Source organism: Marmota monax, unplaced genomic scaffold (genome assembly GCF_021218885.2).
Source record: "Marmota monax isolate L192 unplaced genomic scaffold, Marmota_monax_Labrador192_F-V1.1 WCK01_AAM20220418_F8-fsc00045, whole genome shotgun sequence".
NCBI classification, from domain to species: domain Eukaryota; kingdom Metazoa; phylum Chordata; class Mammalia; order Rodentia; family Sciuridae; genus Marmota; species Marmota monax.
Genome location: NW_026692132.1, coordinates 10386340 through 10407834, shown reverse-complemented (window position 1 = coordinate 10407834; position 21495 = coordinate 10386340). Strand labels below are relative to the sequence as shown.

At 32.1% G+C, this 21495-nt stretch overlaps 1 protein-coding gene across 5 annotated transcripts in view; it reads left to right on the top strand.

Moving 5' to 3' along the window:
- Nucleotides 1-21495, top strand: part of Dync2h1 (dynein cytoplasmic 2 heavy chain 1) — a 381051-nt gene that overhangs the window by 1696 nt on the left and 357860 nt on the right. For all 5 annotated transcript variants that reach the window (XM_058586626.1, XM_046466604.2, XM_046466597.2 and 2 more), the window contains exons 2-12: nt 2420-2590; nt 2883-3012; nt 4773-4891; nt 5864-6008; nt 6713-6945; nt 9880-10014; nt 10128-10241; nt 10355-10466; nt 10813-10937; nt 15605-15780; nt 17934-18129. In XM_058586626.1, coding sequence (XP_058442609.1) covers nt 2420-2590; nt 2883-3012; nt 4773-4891; nt 5864-6008; nt 6713-6945; nt 9880-10014; nt 10128-10241; nt 10355-10466; nt 10813-10937; nt 15605-15780; nt 17934-18129 — 1656 coding nt within the window. The remainder of the gene's footprint in view (nt 1-2419; nt 2591-2882; nt 3013-4772; nt 4892-5863; nt 6009-6712; nt 6946-9879; nt 10015-10127; nt 10242-10354; nt 10467-10812; nt 10938-15604; nt 15781-17933; nt 18130-21495) is intronic.

Sequence of the window (21495 nt, the reverse complement as noted above, 5' to 3'; positions counted from 1 at the left end):
GGTTAAGCAAATAGATGAAAATTGACAAAACATAGACATATTTTCAACCCCTTCCTTTTGTGTTCAATTTTATCGTTAGGTCTAACAGAATATTTGACACTCAGCAAATATTGATTGAATCATTCACTATATTCACTATGAATCTTATTCTTGAGTTTAATTCTATTCAATAAACATTTGTTTTGAACTTAAAATATGCAAGGTGTTTTGCCGGGCCTGGTGGATTTACAAAATATATAAAAGATAATTGTAACTAATGTTTATTTTCACTTTACTCTTCGTCAGGCATTGTAAGCATTTCATATGTATTATTGCATTTATTCTCCACAAGACAGTCAGATTGGAACTATTCTTATATTATGACTGAGGAAAGCAAGGCACAAAGGTTGTATCCCAAGTGTTAACTGTTCTGCTTCTCTAATACTACAATTCAGAATAGGGTCACTGCTTCTGCCTCCCAGAGCCTCGCTCTATTGGTTTAGGATAACATGTATTTAGTAAATTATAAAACCATGGCAACTCTTGTAAATGCCTTTTAAGATTCAGATGGAATGCAGTGGGAAAGATGGGAAGATTTTCAGTTTGTGAAAATGTGTCTTGTCTTGGGATTTGAAAGTTGAAGCTATCACTTTTTAAGTTAAAGCTTATACAGGTAGAACTTAGCAGTGTATCTTGCTATTTTTAGTCATATACCATACTACAGTTTTTAGTCATATTTGAGAATATTTTGTTATGTGTGAGAATTAGCATGATGTAATAAGTTAATGTCAACAAATATTTATTGAGTGCCTTCTCAAGGTCTGACACAGCCTTAGGTGTTAGGGATAAAGCCATGAACACAGAGTCATGACTTCAAGGAGTAACACTGGAATGAACCATGGGTTAAATACACAGATATGTGATGTAATGTTATTTTTATTATTAATACATTAATACATTCTGTTAAGATAAAAATGATATTTTAATAGTGATGGGGGAGGGGCAGGGAACTGCATTAAAATAAAGTAGAAGGAAATACCTCTCTGAATAAGTGACTTTTAAAGTGATATTTGATGAGTTGTAGACAGGTGTAAGTTCTGTGGGAAAAGTGTTCTAAGTTAAAAAAACAAAAAACCAAAAAAACCTGTAAATACCAAAGCCTTGAGTTGGGTCTCAGCTTGGTTTCAAGGGGCAGAAAAAAAAAAAAAAAAGAGAAAATCCATGGTGATGGCTTAAGTCTCATGTATACATTAGACTTAGGTTGGAATTTGGAAAGTTGAAGTTATCACTTAAAGGGCAGTGTGTGAGATAGCACATGGATGGTAAACTTACTGTATTGGGTTAGATAATATTTTAGGCTTATTAGGCTATAAGTTCTTTCTTCCAACTATGACTCGACCATTACAGTGTGAAAACAGTCATGTAATAAACTGTGTAGTAAGCAATGTAAATGAATGAGTATGACTATTTTCTAATAAAACTTTATGAACACTGATTGATATTTGAAATTCACATAATTTTCATGTGTCAAGAGAGAAGAGAGTTTGAGAAATATATTAATACAAGTAAAATGTCAGTTCCTTTCCAGTGATTAAAAATTGTAATAATTAAGGTAAAAATGGCATGAAATTAATTTATCTATAAATTAATTTTTATATACAACACTAACCTTGTTTGAAAGCTTTTTAGTGCATAGACTTCTCTTCCTAGAAAAAGAAATGAAAATAACTCTGAAAATATGTATCTAATGCCAAAACTTCTTTTGAGTTGGCAAAACTCTTCCTGGCTAATGAACTAATTACTATAAACTGTCCTATTTTAAATAAGATTGCTTTAGTGAATTTTGATTAAACTCACCTGGTTCCAATTTTAAATAACCTTAACTATATGACAGTTTAATAAAAAAGTGTGATGCTCAAACTCTTTAAGGAAAATATTTTAGTTAAAGCAAAGATGATTTTAGGAGATAAATAAGTTTATTTTGGCAATTTTGAGTACATGTTATATTATATATATTAAATCATATATTAAATATAATTTCAAAAGAAACTTTAAAATTGCTTTTTCCAGATGACAAGATCATGAACATTTCTGTTACAGACTTTATCGTGATGGTAGAGAAGTACACTACTCATCATTGTGTACCCTGGGCATCCAACTTTGATCTTTAGTATTCTTGAGTCTGGCTGGAGTAGAATAGTTAGTAGTGTAAGTCAACAATATATAGTGTCAACCTATTATAACAGCTTTATAATATAATCACATGTAAGTGGAGATCCATTTTTAAACTCAGGTATTCTTAAGGAGCAGAAATAGATTGGTTTAGTATATTTATTTTTACAGTAACTATTTTTTCATGTGGTAGAATATTTTAGAGCAACATTTCTTTCAAATATTGAATTTTATGATGATAACATTTAACAATTGTTTATCACTTTAGATTGATTTTGGTGACACAAAAGATAAGGTGCTGGTTTTTTTCAAGCTGCGACCTGAAGTAATTACAGATGAGAATCTACATACTAACATTCTTGTTTCATCTATGTTGGAGTCTCCTATTAATTCCCTATACCAAGCAGTACGGCATGTATTTGCACCAGTGTTGTTAAAGGTGAGTAAAGTAGCTATGTAACTATTTATTTATTGTTTTTTACTTATGTATTTGGGTAAATGTGTATGTAAACACAAGCATTTATTTAAATTTCTATTAATGTAGTTAATATTTTAGTTTTAAAATTGAAGTCTTTCTTTTGCTGTGCTGGAGATCAAATTTAGGGCTAAACTATCTTTTCTTAAATTATAATTTTAAAGTAAACTTTGTTGACAAATAGAGACTCTGTTTCAGGAAGCCAATGTGATTGGGAATACTTGATCAATGGTTGCTCTTATATATTTTTCTATAGGATCAGGAATGGAGCAGAAACTTTGATCCCAAACTTCAGAATCTTTTGAGTGAACTAGAAGCTGGGTTGGGTGTAGTTCTACGAAGATCAGACTTATCAAAATTGAAACTTAAGGAAGATGATACAAGAGGTATATAACAATATATAATGTTTTATGTTCATAAATTATTTATCAAAGTAACTATGATATAATCATCTCTGTTTACTCAAAGAAAGGGCAAAATGGTTATTTTGTTAGTACATTGCTAAATGAACATATTTCTTCACAGATTGTTTTTCATGTTTTTGTAATTTCTCTTAGCATAAACTTTATTTAAATAAAAAGATTTATATGGATGTGGAGAAGACAGAAGTATATTTCTTAACAATATGCAATTTATGAAAATAGAAAATATGGTTGATTCTCATTATTTGCAGTAGTTATGTCTTATAAAGTCACAGTGAAGACTGAATTAGTGAATTCTGAGCCATTGCTTCCAGGGAAAATAGAGGATAAAGTTCCTTCAGGCCTTTTGTCACAACAGTTTGTCATCTGATCAATACCTAACCTTGTTCTCGGTTTTGTTTTGTTTTTGGTACTAGGTATTTAACCCAGGGATGCTTAACCACTGAGCCACATTCCCAGCCATTTTTAAAATTTTTGTATTGAGACAGGATCTTGCTAAGTTGCTTTAGGGCCTCACTAAGTTGCTGAGGCTGGCTTTGAACTTGCGGTCTTCCTGTGTCAGTCTCCCAAGTTGCTGGGATTACAAGTGTGTGCCTCTGTGTCCAGCAATATTTAACCTTATTTTTTATGTGTTTCTATATGAAGACACTTTCAAATATATATATGACCAACATTATAATAGATGCCTGAAGGAAGCTTACTAACACAAATATTTTTTCTGTAAGGAACCTCACAACTTTCTTGTGGTTGGGAATACTGGACAGAATTTTAGCACTATGCTTGGGGATCATTTTAAGCCATGAAATCAGCAAAATCTTAAAAAGCTAAAAAATATGGTGTTAAATAGTCTGCAAAAAGGACATTTGTTTATAGAATGAGATGGGAAGCAAGAAGGTAGACTGTTACATTGTTTGACCTCAGCTGGGAACAGATATGTCAGGAGACAAATTTTTGCTGCTGTAATATATAATATGCAAATAATGAGTACCAACTAATTGTATACCTTGCATTATTAGACCTACCTTCAACTTTTATTTTAAAATGTATTTTATCTGAGGGTATCTAATTGTCATTTCATTGTGGCTATAGATAAATTACTATTCATATGAACAATTAATATTAAATTCATAATATACAAATAATTATTTTAAAATATGGGGAGCAGTTTTAAATTTTGCTTGTACAATAAACTATATGCTTTTGAAAACTCAAAGTCTCAGATAGGATAGTGCATTTACTTCCAGCTTCAGGTTAAAAAAGTAAAAATTATTCAGTTCATTGGAAAATTTAAAGTCAAAATTCAAATAACACTATTTTGTTTATATTTTGAAATTAAATTAAAAACAGTTATTGATTAAATTTTAATTATTTTCATTTGGATGGAATTTAAGAGTGTGAATGGTATTGGAATTAGATTTAGGAATATGCATTGGAGAAGCAAGCTCATTGACACAAGATGCAGAATGTTTGTATAGATAGGAATGGTTTACAAAAGTGTGCAGGAATCATTCCGAGCAACAAACTCAACAAATGTTATGTGACATGCAAATTTGGGTTCTAAATGGATTTATCTACTATTATCTGATAGAATTTGTATATTTTCAAGCGTATAGGAAATGTGCATGTATCTAGATATAACCAAAATTAGCAAATGAATCAAATAATTTTCTGGATTTTCATTTTCCATTGAAAATTTCTTTCTTTTTCCTTCTTTACTTTCATAGGTATTCTTACACCAAGTGATGAGTTCCAGTTTTGGATAGAACAAGCTCATCGTGGAAATAAACAAATTAGTAAAGAAAGAGCCAATTATTTTAAAGAATTATTTGAATCAATTGCAAGAGTACGTGATTCATACATAGTTATATATCAGGCTTCTTATAAAAGTATTTTAGGATTGAGTTCTTACTATTTTTCTGTTTTAAAATCTCCTTGATGATTGTGAATAAAATGTATACTTCACACATAACAAAGTTTACTTGAGGTGTATTTAAAATGAGGAAAACTTAGAAATACAAATCATATAAAACAAAAAAAGTTAAATTCTTATCTCTAGAAATATCTTCTCAAACACTAAATTACTTTCCTACAGGTACTTAGCATGAAACAAAAACTTAATATAGTTCAGAGGTTTATGTGCATAGAGGTGATATATTCTTTTGAAATAATATTCACTTTACTCAAATTAACATTTTCAAAATGACCTGAATTATGATAAATATCTTAGTATGCTTATTTGATTGATTATTCCTTGATGTATCTTCATAGAGATTAAATAAATAATTTTGACTGCAAAAAGTGTATTTTGAAAACAAATTTTTATAGCGATTTTCTACTTGTTCCACTGTTATTTCAATAATATCATCTTGGTGGTCTGTTTGAAATAATTTTAAGCTTTTTTTTTGAAACAATGATAAAATATAGAATGATAAATATTATACCATTTTTGTATTGTTAACCACAATATTATGCAACATAAAAAATAACAGTAAAAATGTGAACTACAATGGGTAGTGTGCATGTGAAAGTAAGGCTATGTGAACTGGGAATATAAGTAAATGAATCTAAATTAAAAAAAAATTAGGTCAAGGGTATAAATAGTGACTAGACTTTATTATTTTATCTTTTGGCTTTCATAAAATTTATGTATATGGAGGGTATTTCCATAAATAAGTAATTATCATGGTAGAAAATGAGAAAACCCTATGGCAAATATCCGAGTTTTAGCAGTTGAAAAAAAGTCTGGGATCATTTGACTGTATTACTCAAGTTACATATATGATTATGTTAAAAAATTACCACATTTTTGTTTTAGGAGTTTTATAACTTGGACAATCTATCATTACTGGAAGTTGTTGACTTGGTGGAGACAACTCGTGATGTTGTAGATGATGTGTGGAGACAAACAGAACACGATCCTTATCCTGAGTCACGAATGTTACATCTTTTAGATATCCTAGGTATTAGTAAAGAAATGAACTTTTGGAAGCTTGTCTTATTTTCTTTTTTTCCTTTAAACTCCAACTTAAAAATGTTCCTAATGTAATATAATAATTGCTACTTAAAGTAATTCTTAAAGCAAATCATTTAGAATTACATAGATGTTTGTATATTGCTGGTAACTTAAATCTTTTGTCAAATTCATTGACCATTAATAGAACTAAATTATATAGATCTTCAATATTTATGCATTTATATTCTACATTTTCAACTGAACTGAAAAAATAGTAAAAATATATTGATTTATATGTCAATGTTAAATTTTTGACCTAGAAAAAAATCCTTTTTATTATTATACTAAGGAATAACAGATAAGTACATTAAAGGTGAATGTACAAAAATATTTATTGCAATACTATTTGTAATATGAGTAGGAAAATAGCAATTGGGAGTTATTTATATAATACTGTTTCCATACAGTAAGCTCTGCAGCCTTGCAAAAACTGAATATACATCTCTGCACTTGGAAGGTGTACACAATACATTGAAAGATGCAGAAATGCAAACTGATGTGTGTGTGTTTTAGAAAATATGTTATTGACAGTGTTAGTTTAAGGGTGTTCTTGTGGTTTTCATAAAGTCTTTGTTAATTTGTGTATTTTTAAAATTTTGTCATAAGCATGCATTTTTATTTCCATTAAAATTTTGATTTATGTTTTACTAGGTGGTTCATTTGGAAGGTTTGTTCAGAAAAAGCTGGGAACTTTGAACCTATGGGAAGATCCTTATTATCTTGTGAAAGAAAATCTGAAAGCTGGTATTTCAATTTGTGAACAATGGGTGATAGTCTGTAATCATCTAACAGGTCAGGTTTGGCAGCGCTTTGTTCCTCATCCATGGAAAAATGAAAAATATTTCCCAGAAACACTTGATAAACTTGGCAAACGCCTTGAAGAGGTATCTATTTGATTATATGTTTCTTTGTCTTTAAGAACGAAGTGGGTCTTTACTTGTTTGTGAATGTATTTTATATTTAATAAGTACTATACCTCTGATAGAAATTATTTATAGTTTTGAGAAAGGATAGGAGTTAAAGTTCATGTGGGATAATTTACGGCATAGTATTAGGTGCACAGTAGGCACTAAGTGCTAGTTTACGTCTTTCTTTTTTTGGGGTGTGTGTGACAAGTGAACATTGCTAGTCGTGAAATTCTATTTTGTTCTTTGTTGTAAAGAAAATAATCCCCTTCTCTTTCTGTGGAAGCTCTCAGACATTGTCTTTGCTATTGCAATTATTTTTATATATGGACCTTTTTAATAGGTGGTACTCTAGTTTGCAACAGCTGCCAATTACATAAGTTATGAGTTTCAGTATAGAATTTACCTATGTACCTTCAAGGGACAGGCAAAATGAAATTATCTGAATATTGTAAGGCTGACTTCACCCCCCTTTTGTTTCGGGAAATCATAGTTCTTTGTTCGTTTTTTAAATGTTTTTCATTTTGGAATAATTTAAACATACACAAAGGTAAAATAGTGTAATGAATGCTTAGGTGTCAGTTACTCAGAATAATTACTGACGTTATTCACTCTTTATCTCATCTTTGTCTTGCTTTCTGTGTGCACCTCCCTTTTTTATGCTGGAATATTTTAAAGCCAAAATATATGTTACTATCATAAGATATAAGCACAATTACCATTATTCCACCCAACAAAGTGACAGTAATTTCTTAATATAATTTCATATTTAGTCATTGTTCATTTATCCTGATTGTTTCAGAATTTTGTTTTATTTTGGATATTGGGGATTGAATGAACTCAGGGGCACTCAACCACTGAGCCACATCCGCAGCCCTATTTTGCATTTTATTTACAGACAGGGTCTCACTAGTTGCTTAAATGGCTTGATTTTGCTGAGGCTGGCTTTGAACTTTCGATCCTCCTATCTTAGCCTCTTGAGCTGCTGGGATTATAGTAGGGTGCCACTGCACTCAGCTCAGAAATTGTTTTTTTTTTTTTATAATTGGTTTATTTAAATCAGGTTAAAAACAAGCTCCATGTATTGCACACCTGTGCTGAGTTTCTTTTAATTTATTATAGTTTTTCCTATGTGTTTTGTTATGCAATATAGTACTCCCATCTTTAGGATTTGTGTTTTTATATTGTGCTATTTATCATGTTTCTGATTCTCCCATTTTTCTAACTAATAAGTTAGCTATAAAGGCTTGATTAGGTTCACTCCCCAGCACTCCCCCTCCCCACCAAAAAAAGAGCCTTGATTAAAGATTTTTTTTCAAGAGTATTTCAAAGGTAGTTCTGTATAGTTTTTATGAATTCCATCCAGAGGCATGTAGTGTCTGGATTTTCTATTTTTAGTGAGGTTGAGTTTACTCTGTGGGTTCAGGTATGATCTGCCTCATGGATTACAATCCTCTGCATCAACTTCTTAATGTTTTTAGCATCCTTTGGTAATTATGAAGTGTTGTAAAATGGCTGTTTTCTATATCAGTCATTCTTTTTGCCCTTCCTTCCTTCCTTTCTTCCTCTCTCTCCTCCTCCTCCTCCTTTTTCGTCCTTCTTATTTCTTCTTCTTCTTCTTTTTTTTTTTTGGTACTGGGGATTGAACCCAGGGGTGCTTATCTACTTAGTCACATCCCCAGAACTTTTCTATATTTTATTTAGAGACAGGGTCTCACTGAGTTACTTAGGGCCTTGCTTAGTTGCTGAGTCTGGTTTTGAACTTGTGGTTGTCCTGTCTCAGCCTCTCAAGTCACTGGGATTACAGGCATGTGCCACTTTGCCTGGCTCTTTCTGCAATTTCTAGTGATTATTATTTTTCTGTAAAGTAGAATTTTCCCCATCAATTTTTTAGTTCCCTGAAATATAGTTTGCATAGCAATGGAAGGATAGACATTTGCTTCTTTTTATTTATCATTCTTTCAAACATTGAGTAGTAGGTTAGTGTCATGGTAAGTTTCATAGGAGCAAAGAAATTATTTTGGTAGTATCATGAACTCATGGATTTTTAATATTTTATTGTTTCAGAACACTAATTATTCCCAAATTATTCCATCTTTGGGCAGTAAGTACCCCTTAATTTGGGCAATGAGTGCCCCTTTCAAGTTGGCTTCTGTGGCTCTGCTATTTCATTCATAACTTCAAGGCCCTGAAAATGTTCCAGCCCAGCCCATTTTGTATATTTTCTGTATTACATCTGCAATTAATTAGCCATTTTTCCAAGAAGACTGGTTCTTTTTACTAGGAAATGATATTTAGCAATGATCTGATTGGGGAAGTGCTGTTACTTAGTTATTATTGCTTTTAGGCTATGTAGACAGAATTGTTGAAGATTTTTTTAAGCAAAAAAAAAATACATTTGAGTCTATGCTCATTTCCAACTCAAATGGAATATTTTAGTGTTTTACTTAATCTTTTTGATTGTTAGCAGATATTTTAAACTCAAAATACAACAATATTTGTTTTTCATCTATGTGTTAACTATAAATAGTAAGGTTGGTAACACTGATTTCATAATTAGAAGTGCAGTTTGTTGCAGAATAATGAAAATTAGAAGTTGCTACTATTTTCAGAACAGATTCTTAAAAGTTCACTTAAATGAGCCTTAAACAGAGTTTATAAATATCTAGATCTTATACATTTTCTCCAAACTTGAGCACTTTGATTGATGTTTGTATGATGCTGTAATTATGTCTTTGAGCATCACTTTGATATTGATGAGTTGTAATTCTCAGGATTATGGTTTCAGATTCGTTCATTTCAGAGAACCTATTTTAAAGAAATATTGCCTGATATATTTAGATTTTACACATATTTATACAGTTTTTTTTTTGATTTAAGTAAATTTTGTTGTTTTAATATTTTATGTTTTAGGTCTTGGCTGTTAGAACAATTCATGAGAAGCTTCTCTATTTTTTACCTGCCAGTGAAGAGAAAATTGTATGCCTGTCTCGAGTATTTGAACCTTTCACTGGCCTGAATCCTGTGCAATATAATCCATATACTGAGGTTGATTTTATATATATATGTATATATTTATATGTATATAATTTTCGGTTTTTGTTCTTTTTAAAGGTTGATTTTTAAAATATTAAATTTAACAATATTGTTAATTTGTTTAGCCTTTATGGAAAGCTGCAGTGTCTCAATATGAAAAAATTATTGCACCTGCAGAACAAAAAATAGCAGGAAAATTGAAAAATTATATTTCAGAAATTCAAGATAGCCCACAGCAGGTAAAATGTTGAAATATTTTACTTTTAATGTTTTCCTTAAGCCATTTTAGTAGATATCTGCATTTACTAAGTTGATCAATGGGGATGAACATACACTTACTTTGTTTTGTTAGCTTCTTCAAGCTTTTCTGAAATATAAAGAGTTGGTGAAGCGTCCAACTATAAGCAAAGAATTGATGTTGGAAAGAGAAACATTATTGGCAAGACTTGTGGACTCGGTTAAAGGTAAAGGTTTTCCATAGATTATAGTGTTTGCTTGAAAACATATTTTTGTAGACTACATTTTTCTTTATTGTATACCATTTAGGATTAACACTATCTATTCTGAACATTTTTATTTATGCTGAAGATTAATTTATTAATTTCTGTTATAAGTAACAGATTTTTTGAATTAACAGGTTATTTTCTTTTTCTGTTGATTACACTTGATTCATGATAGGGTCCTTGAGTGTAAGGACCAACTCTTACTGTTTTCTATACACAATGTTTGACATAGTGCTTGGTACATTGGAAATATTTAGGAAATATTTGTTAAGCTTGTGTAATCATTCATTTGATTTAATTTTTATAGATTTTCGATTAGACTTTGAGAATCGGTGTCGAGGAGTTCCTGGTGATGCATCTGGACCACTTTCAGGCAAAAATCTTTCAGAGGTTGTCAATAATATTGTTTGGGTTCGTCAGTTGGAATTGAAGGTATTTGTCTCAATAAAAGTTGAAGAATGCTAGTTAAGATGAAGTAACTTAAGGCATACATGTAGTAGGCTGTCTAAAACTGTAGCAATAACAATCCCTGTTTTCTATGGTATATCCATCTAATTTTCATGTGAAATGTTTGAAAGTGTGCAGAGATGATTCTAATGGTACTATTCTTTCTTTCTATAGAGACAACTGTCAAATCATTTATAATTCCAATTGCATTTGCTTCAGACAAGTGTCTTTAAAACATTATTCAAGAGAAGAGCATCCCTTACATAGCATTAAAAAATATGATTGCAAAATTTTGGTAGTCTAACTGCAAATATGTATTTATTACTACATTACTTTAAGTTGAAAGTTAAAGAAAAGGTGATAAGTAATTATAGTGACATCATTTTATAAGTTTAGAGGGTATTTGAATATTATTCAAGTTGTCCTTAGATTATTGTAGACCTACTAATTAGTATGTTGTATGGTGTCTTGCATTTGACTCATATAGTAAATATTAATTGAGTAGTCTATGATTAGGGGTAAAAGGACCTAATGTAATGTTATAAAAGCTAGTATTTTTTAATAGAGTGTTTTTTTTTTCATTTTTAAGATTTGTTCTAATTAGTTATACATGACAGTAGAATGCATTTTGTCATACATAAATGGAGTGTAACTTCTCATTCTTCTGATTGTATATGATGTAGAATCACACTGGTTGTGTAATCATATATGTACATAGGGTAATAATGTCTGAGTCATTCTACTATCTTTCTTACCTTGATACCCCCTCCCCTCCCTTCATTCCGCTCTACCTAATCCAAAGTTCCTCTACCTGCCCCCTCCCACCCCCCATTGTGAGTTAGCAACCACATATCAGAGAAAACATTTGGTCTTTGGTTTTTTGGGATTGGCTTATTTCGCTTAGCATGATATTGTCCAGTTCCATCCATTTACCTGCAAATGCCATAATTTCATTTTTATTTAAGCCTGAGTAGTATTCCATTGTGTATATATACCACATTTTCTTTATCCATTTATCTGTTGAAGGACATCTAGGTTGATTCCATACTTTGGCTATTGTGAATTGAGCTGCTATAAACATTGATGTGGCTGCATTACTATAGTATGCTGATTTTAAGTCCTTTGGGTATAAACTGAGGAGTGGGATAACTGGGTCAAATGGTGATTTCATTCCAAGTTTTCTTTTCTTTTTAAATTGCTTTTATTTTCTAAATACATGACAGTGGAATGCATCACAATTCTTATTACACATATAGAACACAATTTTTCATATCTATGTTTGTATATAAAGTATGTTCACATCAATTCATGTCTTCATACATGTACTTTGGATAATGTTGTCCATCACATTCCACCATCATTGCTAACTCCCTCCCCGCTCCCTTCCCCTCTCATCCCTCTGCCCTATCTAGAGTTCGTCTATTCCTCCCATGCTCCCCTCCCTACCCCACTATGATTCAGTCACCTTATGTCAGAGAAAATATTTGCCATTTGTTTTTTTGGGATTGGCTAACTTCACTTAGCATTATCTTCTCCAACTGCATCCATTTACCTGAAAATGCCATGATTTTACTCTCTTTTATTGCTGAGTAATATTCCATTGTGTATATATGCCATATTTTTTAATCCATTCATCTACTGAAGGGCATTTAGGTTGGTTCCACAGTTTAGCTATTGTGAATTGTGCTGCTATAAACTTTGATGTAGCTGTGTCCCTGTATAGTATGTATGCTGTTTTTAAGTCCTTTGGGTATAGACTGAGAAGAGGGATAGCTAGGTCAAATGGTGGTTCCATTCCCAAGGAAATCTCCATACTGCTTTCCATATTGGTTGCACCAATTTGCAGTCCCACCAGCAATGTATGAGTGTGCCTTTTCCCCCATATCCTCGCTAATACTTATTGTTGTTTGCCTTCATAATAGCTGCCATACTGACTGGAGGGAGATGGTATTGTAGAATAGTTTTGAGTTGCATTTCTCTAATTTCTAGAGATGATGAGCATTTTTTCATATATTTGTTGACTGATTGAATTTCCTCTTCTGAGAAGTGTCTGTTCATGTCCTTGGCCCATTTATTGATTGAGTTATTTGGTTTTTTTGGTGCTTAGCTTTTTGAGTTCTTTATATACCCTAGTGATTAGTGCTCTATCTCATGTGTGAGGGGTAAAAACTTGCTTCCAAGATGTAGGCTCTCTATTCATCTCACAGATTGTTTCTTTTGCTGAGAAGGAACTTTTTAGTTTGAGCCTATCCTGTTTATTGATTCTTGGTTTTAATTCTTGCGCTATAGGAGTCTTGTTAAGGAAGTTGGGGCATAATCCCATATAATGAAGATTAGGGCCTACTTTTTTTCTATTAGACGGAGAGTCTCTGATTTAATTCCTAGGTCCTTGATCCACTTTGAGTTGAATTTTGTGTATGGTCAGAGATAGGGGCTTAATTTCATTTTGTTGCATATGGATTTCCAGTTTTCCCAGCACCATTTGTTGAAGAGGCTATCTTTTCTCCAATGCATGTTTTTGGGGCCTTTGTCTAATATGACATGATTATAATTTTGTGGGTTAGACTCTGTGTCCTTTATTCTGTACACTGGCCAGAGCAATTAGACAGACGAAAGAAATTAAAGGGATATGTATGGGAAAAGAAGAACTTGAATTAGCACTGTTTGCTGACAATATGATTCTATACCTAAAGACCCAAAAAGCTCCACCAGAAAACTTCTAGAACTAGTAAATGAATTCAGCAAAGTAGCAGGTTATAAAATCAACACCCATAAATCAAAGGCACTTCTGTATATCAGTGACAAATCCTCTGAGAGGGAAATGAGGAAAACTACCCCATTTACAATAGCCTCAAAAAAAAAAAAAAAAAAAAACAACTTGGGAATCAATGAAAGAGGTGAAAGATCTATACAATGAAAACTACAGAGCCCTAAAGAAAGAAATCAAAGAAGACCTTAGAAGATGGAAATATCTACCTTGCTCTTGGATAGGCAGAATTAATATTATCAAAATGACCATACTAAGCACTATCCAGATTTAAAATCCTATCAAAATCCCAATGGCATTCCTCATAGAAATAGAAAAAGCAATCATGACATTCATCTGGAAAAATAAGAGACCCAGAATAACTAAAGCAATCCTTAGCAGGAAGAGTGAAGCAGGTGGCATCACTATACCAGACCTTAAACTGTACTACAGATCAATAATAACAAAAACAGCATGGTACTGGCAACAAAACAGACTCGTAGACCAATGATACAGAATAGAGGACACAGAGACTAATTATTCCAAGTTTTCTGAGGAATCTTCATACTGCTTTCCATAATGGTTGCACCAGTTTGTTTTCCCACCAGCAATGTATGGGTATACCTTTTCCCCCACATCCTCATTAACATTTATTGTAACTTGTATGCTTGATAATTGCCATTCTGATGGGAGTGAGATGAAATCTCAGTGTAGTTGTAATTTGCATTTTTCTTGTTGCAAGTGATGTTGAACATTTAAAAAAAATACTTTTTAGTTGTTGGGCCTTTATTTTATTTATTTATATGCGGTGATGAGAATTAAACCCAGTAATCTCACACATGCTAGATAAGCGCTCTACCACTGAGCTACAACTTCAACCTGATGTTGAACATTTTTTCATAAGTATATTGACCGATTGTATTTCTTCTTCTGTGAAGTGTCTGTTCAGTTCCTTAGCCCATTTATTGATTAGATTATTATTATTATTTTTTTGGTGTTGAGTTTTTTAAGTTCTTTATATATCCTGGAGATTAATGCTCTATCTGAGGTGCATGTGGTAAAGATTTTCTTCCATTCTGTTGGCTCTTTCTTCATGTTATTGATTGTTTCTTTTGATGATTAAAAGCTTTCTTTGATTTTACCCCTTTTGCATTAGGAATCTTGTTAAGGAAGTCATGGTGATGATTTGGGCCTACTTTTTCTTCTATTAGATACAGGGTCTCTGTTCTAGTGCCTGTGAACCCAGGGCCTTGTGCATGGGCCTACCAAATGAGCTATATCCCCAGCCTGTGTTTAAGTCTTTGATCCACTTTGACTTGAATTTTGTGCAGGCTGAACTATAGGATTCAGTGTCAATCTGTTACATATGGATTTCCAGTTTTCCCAGCACCGTTTGTTGAAGAGGCTGTCTTCTCCAATGAATGTTTTTGGCAAGCTAGCATTTTTGATAGTACTACTTATTCAAGTTTATATATTGATGTTTCATTTTCTGGAATATTCTGCTTGATTCTATCAGTCAGCTCTCCAGAGTGCTACAATAATCTTGTATAGTTATGGAGGAAAGGTAAATGCCATAATTTAAATCCTTTAATAAAAGCTAATATATAATGCTCTAATAAATAAAAAATACTCTAATAGCATAAAAATATTTTGACTTTCCTTTATTTTACCTTTCAAATTCTGACTTGAATGGGCTATCCTCTTGTGTTTTGGTTATAAGGTTGTATCATTCAGAAGTATGTTAGGATTGATATTCTTATGTTCTCTGACAAATGTTTTGTTTTAGTGTTTACAGATGAAAGGGAAACTGATTTCTGAATCACAGATCAGAGAAGTGAGCTCCTTATTTTATGCTAATTTTGTTAGGATATAAATGATACATATCTCTGTAATTTGACTTTTTAAGGTAGATGATACTATCAAGATTGCAGAGGCTCTTTTGTCTGACCTGTCAGGATTTCGATCTTTCCATCGAAGTGCTGAAGATCTCTTAGACCAGTTTAAACTATATGAACAAGAACAATTTGATGATTGGTCCAGGGAAATTCAGTCAGGTTTGTCTGATTCCAGATCTGGTCTGTGGTAAGTATAAATATACTAAACTGTAAAATCTAAAACCATATATCATTGATTCAAACAGCAAGATGGAGTTAATCCATTAGCCTTTTCCCGTTCTTAATTTTGATGTTCTTTTAATTTCTTTTGTTAGAAGATTGGAAATTTTGATGATATAATTTAGTTTGACCACCTGCTTCCCATTTGCTTCTAATGTCTTTTCTCTAGAATTGCAAATTCCTGTTTGGGAATTAGCTTTCTCTCTCCTTTTTTCCCCATTGTTTCATATATACTTTTCTTCCCTTTTGGCACTAATATTGCACATGCACTGTGTGCATACACACACGTTGTCTTTAAACTGTAAATAAAATTTTTATTATTATATTTTTTTGCGGTATTGGGGATTGAACACAGGGATATTTAACCAATGAGCTACATCCCCAGCCCTTTTTAAAAAAAAAAAAAAATTTTAAGTTTTGAGACAGACTGTTGCTAAACTGATGAAGCTGCCTTGGACTTGCAATTCTTTTGTCTCAGTCTCCTAGGTTAACAGGGACCACAGGAACTTGCCCCATGCCTGACCATATCTTTTTTTAAAATATTTTTTCAGTTGTTGATGGACCTTTATTTTATTTATTCTTATGTGGTGCTGAAAATTGAACCCAGTGCCACACACATGCTAGGCAAGTTTTCTACCATTGAGCCACAACCCCAGCTCTGGATCACATCTTTTTTAAAGTAACTCTGTGCTGGGAATGTAGCTCAGTTGTGGAGCACTTGTATATAACATGCATGAGGGTTCAATCCCTAGTAGTCCAAAAAAGTTAAAAATAAAAATGAAATAAAAAATAAAAGTAACTTTATCCACAATATAAAATTTTGTTTATTTCATCTATACCGATATAGAGGATAATTAGTGGTGCTTCTTAAATTGAATTAATTTTTTTCTTTTCTAAAAATTCTGACTCTACAGGAATATTGTAGGAACCAAAGGGTAGGGCATAATGGTTATAACTTGGTGGTAATTTAACTTTTTCCCTTCATAATTTGAGCCTAAAACATGAGAATTTCTTTAATCCTCCCCTCCCCCTGCAAAGTGTTTCAGTCAACTAATTTGGGAATATTTGCATAGTTTTATTACTGTAGTTCTAGTGGTGATCCATTCTGTATGGTAACCTACCAAGGATCTGAGATCTGCTGTAGAAAAGCTTGTTCAACTTTTTTCAAACTATTTCTTATTTGGTAATGAAACTCCTCTTCTCCAGCCTTTATTTTGGTGTTAAATCTGTATTGTCCCATGGAATCATCTGCATGTTGTTGAACACATTTTTGAAATGCTGATTTGTACAAACTAATTTTGAAGATCAGTCCTGAATACAGACAGAAAGAATCACTATTATAGTTTTCTGATAGGCTTTCTGTGTGTAAAGCAAAATTTGGTTTAACTCATCATTTTAAAAATAAGTATCTACTTTGTAGTATACTTTGTTGCGTTTGCTGTTAATTGGGGGAATAGATTTCTTCTTTGCTTTTCAAAAGTATGTTACTTTTTTAAGACTTGAAAGTTTTCTTAATTATTTGTGAAAGAATATGCATTATATAAATCTACTTCTAAAAGAAAGATGATGAAAACATAATACCTTATGTTTAATTTAACTCATCATTTTCACAATTCCATGATGACTTGAGTACTCACAAGTAATATTTGCCACAGACAAAAGATAATCCTTAGTGAAATAACGGGTAGAAGAATGAAACATTTAAATGTCTGTACTCTTACTATTTAGATTTATTTTATCATTGATCCTTTAATAAAAGTATTAAAGAAGAAAGTAGACCATTAAAAAAAAATACAAGTTACCCTTAGAGAATAAATAAAAACCTTTCTTTAATTGTAGATATGTCATTTTTGAGTCTTAGTTGACTGTTAAGGGATTGATTTTTCTGACTTTAAACTTTAATATTTGAAATATTAAAATGATGATATATTTTGGATTTTATACTTTATTTCCAAAATCTGGATTGATAGTGTGTGAAAAACAAACATACAAGCTGTAATTAAAAAGTTTTTTTTTTTTTTAACTTTACTACTAGACTTACAGAGAAGTAAAAACTATTGTGTATTTCATTAGTCAAGAGTGAGAACATGAAACTTAAAAGATTATTCCTTTTTTTTGTAGTATTGAGGCTAATAGTCGAATTATGGAATTGGATCCTAGCGATGGATCATTGAAAGTGCATTATTCCGATCGTTTGGTGATTCTTCTGAGAGAAGTTCGTCAGCTTTCTGCCCTTGGCTTTGTTATTCCTGCCAAAATACAGCAAGTTGCGAACATTGCACAGAAATTCTGCAAGCAAGCAATTATTCTTAAACAAGTATGAAATTATATTTTTGAAAGCATGGCTATTCTCTGAGTTCATTGTATTAAACTAGAATGCAATAAAGTCTTCATTTTCTACTTTTGATTTTTTTAGGTTAATTGAATAGCATTATTAACTTGTGAAATTATGGCTTGCTAAATGATTATTTTACACAATTTGCTTTGTAACCTATATAGGAATTTATTAATTTAATTTGTTCTTCTTTTCATTCTAAAAACATTTAGAAAAATAGAATATTGTTATTTTTCCCTCTTTTTTATGTTATTTGCAAAATTTTTAAAGGACCTTCCAATTAGAGTCCTCTGATTGCCTTTTGGGGGCATATTATTGGAGAATTCTCAGGTTAATAGATTGTTCTTTGTTTCTAGCCATTTGCTTAGCACCATCATGTCATTTACATGTTTAAGATCAATATTATCACCTCATTGTCTATCTCCTCGGCATGGCAGATGAGGCCTTTCTTAATCACATCCCAACTAACTTATTAGTTTGGCACTGCCTATATTCTCCCCTATTGTGTATTCTATGTGTGTTAGTCAACTTCTGTCATTATAACAAATACCTGAGATAATTAATACATAGAGAATAGGTTTGTTTTGGCTCATAGTTTGAAAGTTCCAGTCTATGATTGGTTGGTTCCTTGCTTTTGGGCCTGTGGTGTGGCAGCATATCATGGTGGGAACATGTGGTGGAGCAAAATTACTTACCTCATGACCTTAAAGCAAAAATACAGCGGGGACATAGCAAGGGCGTCACATAGTTCCCTTCAATGGCATACTCTTATTTACCTAAAGACCTCCCACTGGTCCTTACCTTTTAAAGAATCTACCATTTCCCAGTAGTACCTTTCTGGGGACCAAACCTTTAAGACATGGAGCTTTGGGGGGCATTTAAATCTAAATGTAGTACTATACTTTGATAATATGAAACTTGACCTTTCTCTGAGCATGTTTCCATGCACTAAAATCTGTCCTCTCTGATTGAAAAACCCAGTGTCATTGTTCAGTTTCCAACTTAAGTTACTTTCTCTATTGTGTGTTCTTTTAGTTGATTGTTTAATATTCTGTGTTATATTGTTTAATATTCTGATATGAAAATCATTATTATAGTACTTATATTGTATTGGATTTTTTTTCATCTTTTCTTTCACTTGATTAGTAGCTGTTAGAGTGTAGAAAAATTATCTAGAAGGCAGGAGCAATATCTTGGGTTTTGACCTTTCATTTGTTCTTTTATTCAACAAAGATTCACTGAGCACCTGCTCTGCTAGTTATTGTGTAATGAGAAATGAATAGATAACTATCATAGACTGACACAGGATTTCTCACCTCTGCACTTTTAATGATTTGGAACAATTTTGTTTTTTCCCCTGGGAAATGTTGTCTGCATTGTGGAATGTTTAGCAGTACCCCTGGCCTGTACTCAGTATATTCCAATGTATCTGCTTAGTCCTGATAATAAAAGCTATGTCTAGACATTAGCAAATGTCCTCTAGGGTATAAATCAGCTGCAGTTGAGGTTAACTGGTCTAGAGAGAGAGAATGAATTAAACTTTGAGTGCTCATTAAATATTAGGCTTTGTGATACATCTGTAGCCATTTCCTATAGTTTTATTTAAAATATTAAGTAGAAATTTCCAGAAATAAGCAATTTTTAAGCTTTAAATTTTATATTATTCTGTGTAGGATGATGAAATCTGCCATCGTACTTCTTCCTGTCCAAGATTGAATCATCCCTTTATCCAGTGTCCATTCTGTAAATGCTACCACCCTGTAGAATTCATCTCTGTTATCAGTTCTGATCACTCATGGTATTCCAATGCTTGCATTCAGCTAACCTTTATTTTGGTTAGTAATGGGCCCAAAGCAAAAGGATAATGATGCTAGCAATTTGGATGTACCAAAGAGAATCTGTAAAGTGCTAACTTTAAGTGAAAGTTCTCAACCTAATAAGGAAAGAAAAAAAATTATGTGCTAAGGTTGATAAGATATATAGTAAAGGATTAATCTTTTATGCAGAAATTTTGAAGAAGGAAAAAGAAATTTGTGCTAATTTTGTTGTCACACATCAAGTTGCAGAATTTATGGCCATGATATGTGATAAGTACTTAGTTAATATAGAAAAGTCATTAAATTATTTGAGTTCAGAAGTATCTGCAGTTTCAGATATTCACTGGGGGTCTTGGGACATATCTCTTGTATATAAAGGGGGACCTACTATATTTCAGTTAATTCTCTGATTTATTACTTACATAATTAGAGATCACATGTATAAAAATTACATGTAGCTAGTAAGTTATAAATCTAGAATTTTATACCAAGTCTTTCTGACTCCAAAGCCCATATTTATTTAATTATAGCCCAGTTATGTGAACAAGCAGACGCACAATATTCAATGTATTTTGAATACTATATTATATATGTTCAAAGTTCTGTGAATGCATAGAGGGGGAAATATTCAATTCTTTTCCTGGACAGGCATAGAAGTAGTATGAGTTAAGTCTTTGCAGAGGATTGATGGTTGTTGTGAATTTTGAAGAACATTCACATAATCTCAGTTATGCAAGGGAATGTGTGATGATTTTGTTAAGCAAAAGCAAAGAGGCTTGCCACTTTTGTTTCTTAAGTATTTGGTCTGTCACAGTATGGCTCAACAAATGAGTGAATGGTCATATAGTATTTATATTTACCTTTGGAAGAACAACTCAGGAAATGTATTTCTGTATACCTTTATTTATGAGCAGATATATTTAGCTAGAGTGAGGAGTATGAAGTAGAATGTTGGAGAGAGAGCAGTATGGTCAGATTGTTGAAATATTATATATTCTCTTGCTTCTTGTCTTCTGATTGTGCTTTTTCTGGGCTTAAATTTTTATTTTATTTTTTGGTGCTAGGTGTTGAGCCCAGGACCTTGTGTGTGCTCTGCCACTGAACTATTTTCCTAGCCTGGGCCTACGTTTGTGGTTCCAAATGAGTAGAGTGGGTATTCTTCACCAAATAAAGTGTATTTTTCATTGCATATCAGTGTTAAGAAGAGGATGTTCTAAAATTATTTATTTTTTTAAGCACATACTCTGTGCCAAGAATTTTGTGAGGTGTTGGAATACAAAAATTAAGACAATATCTCCTTAGACTCCTCATACTCACTGCAGGATATCATCTTTATCTTATTCCTTGAACCTTTTCTTTTTCTCTCAACAGTGTTGACAATGTCTTTTGTCCACCACTGTACCTTGTAGGTATCTCAATTTGTTGATTCTTTTTTTTAACTCAACAAGTATTTATTGTTTGCAATCAGATTGGCACTGTTCTTAGAGCTGTCATTCCAGTAGGAGACACAGATAGCAAACACATAGCTAAG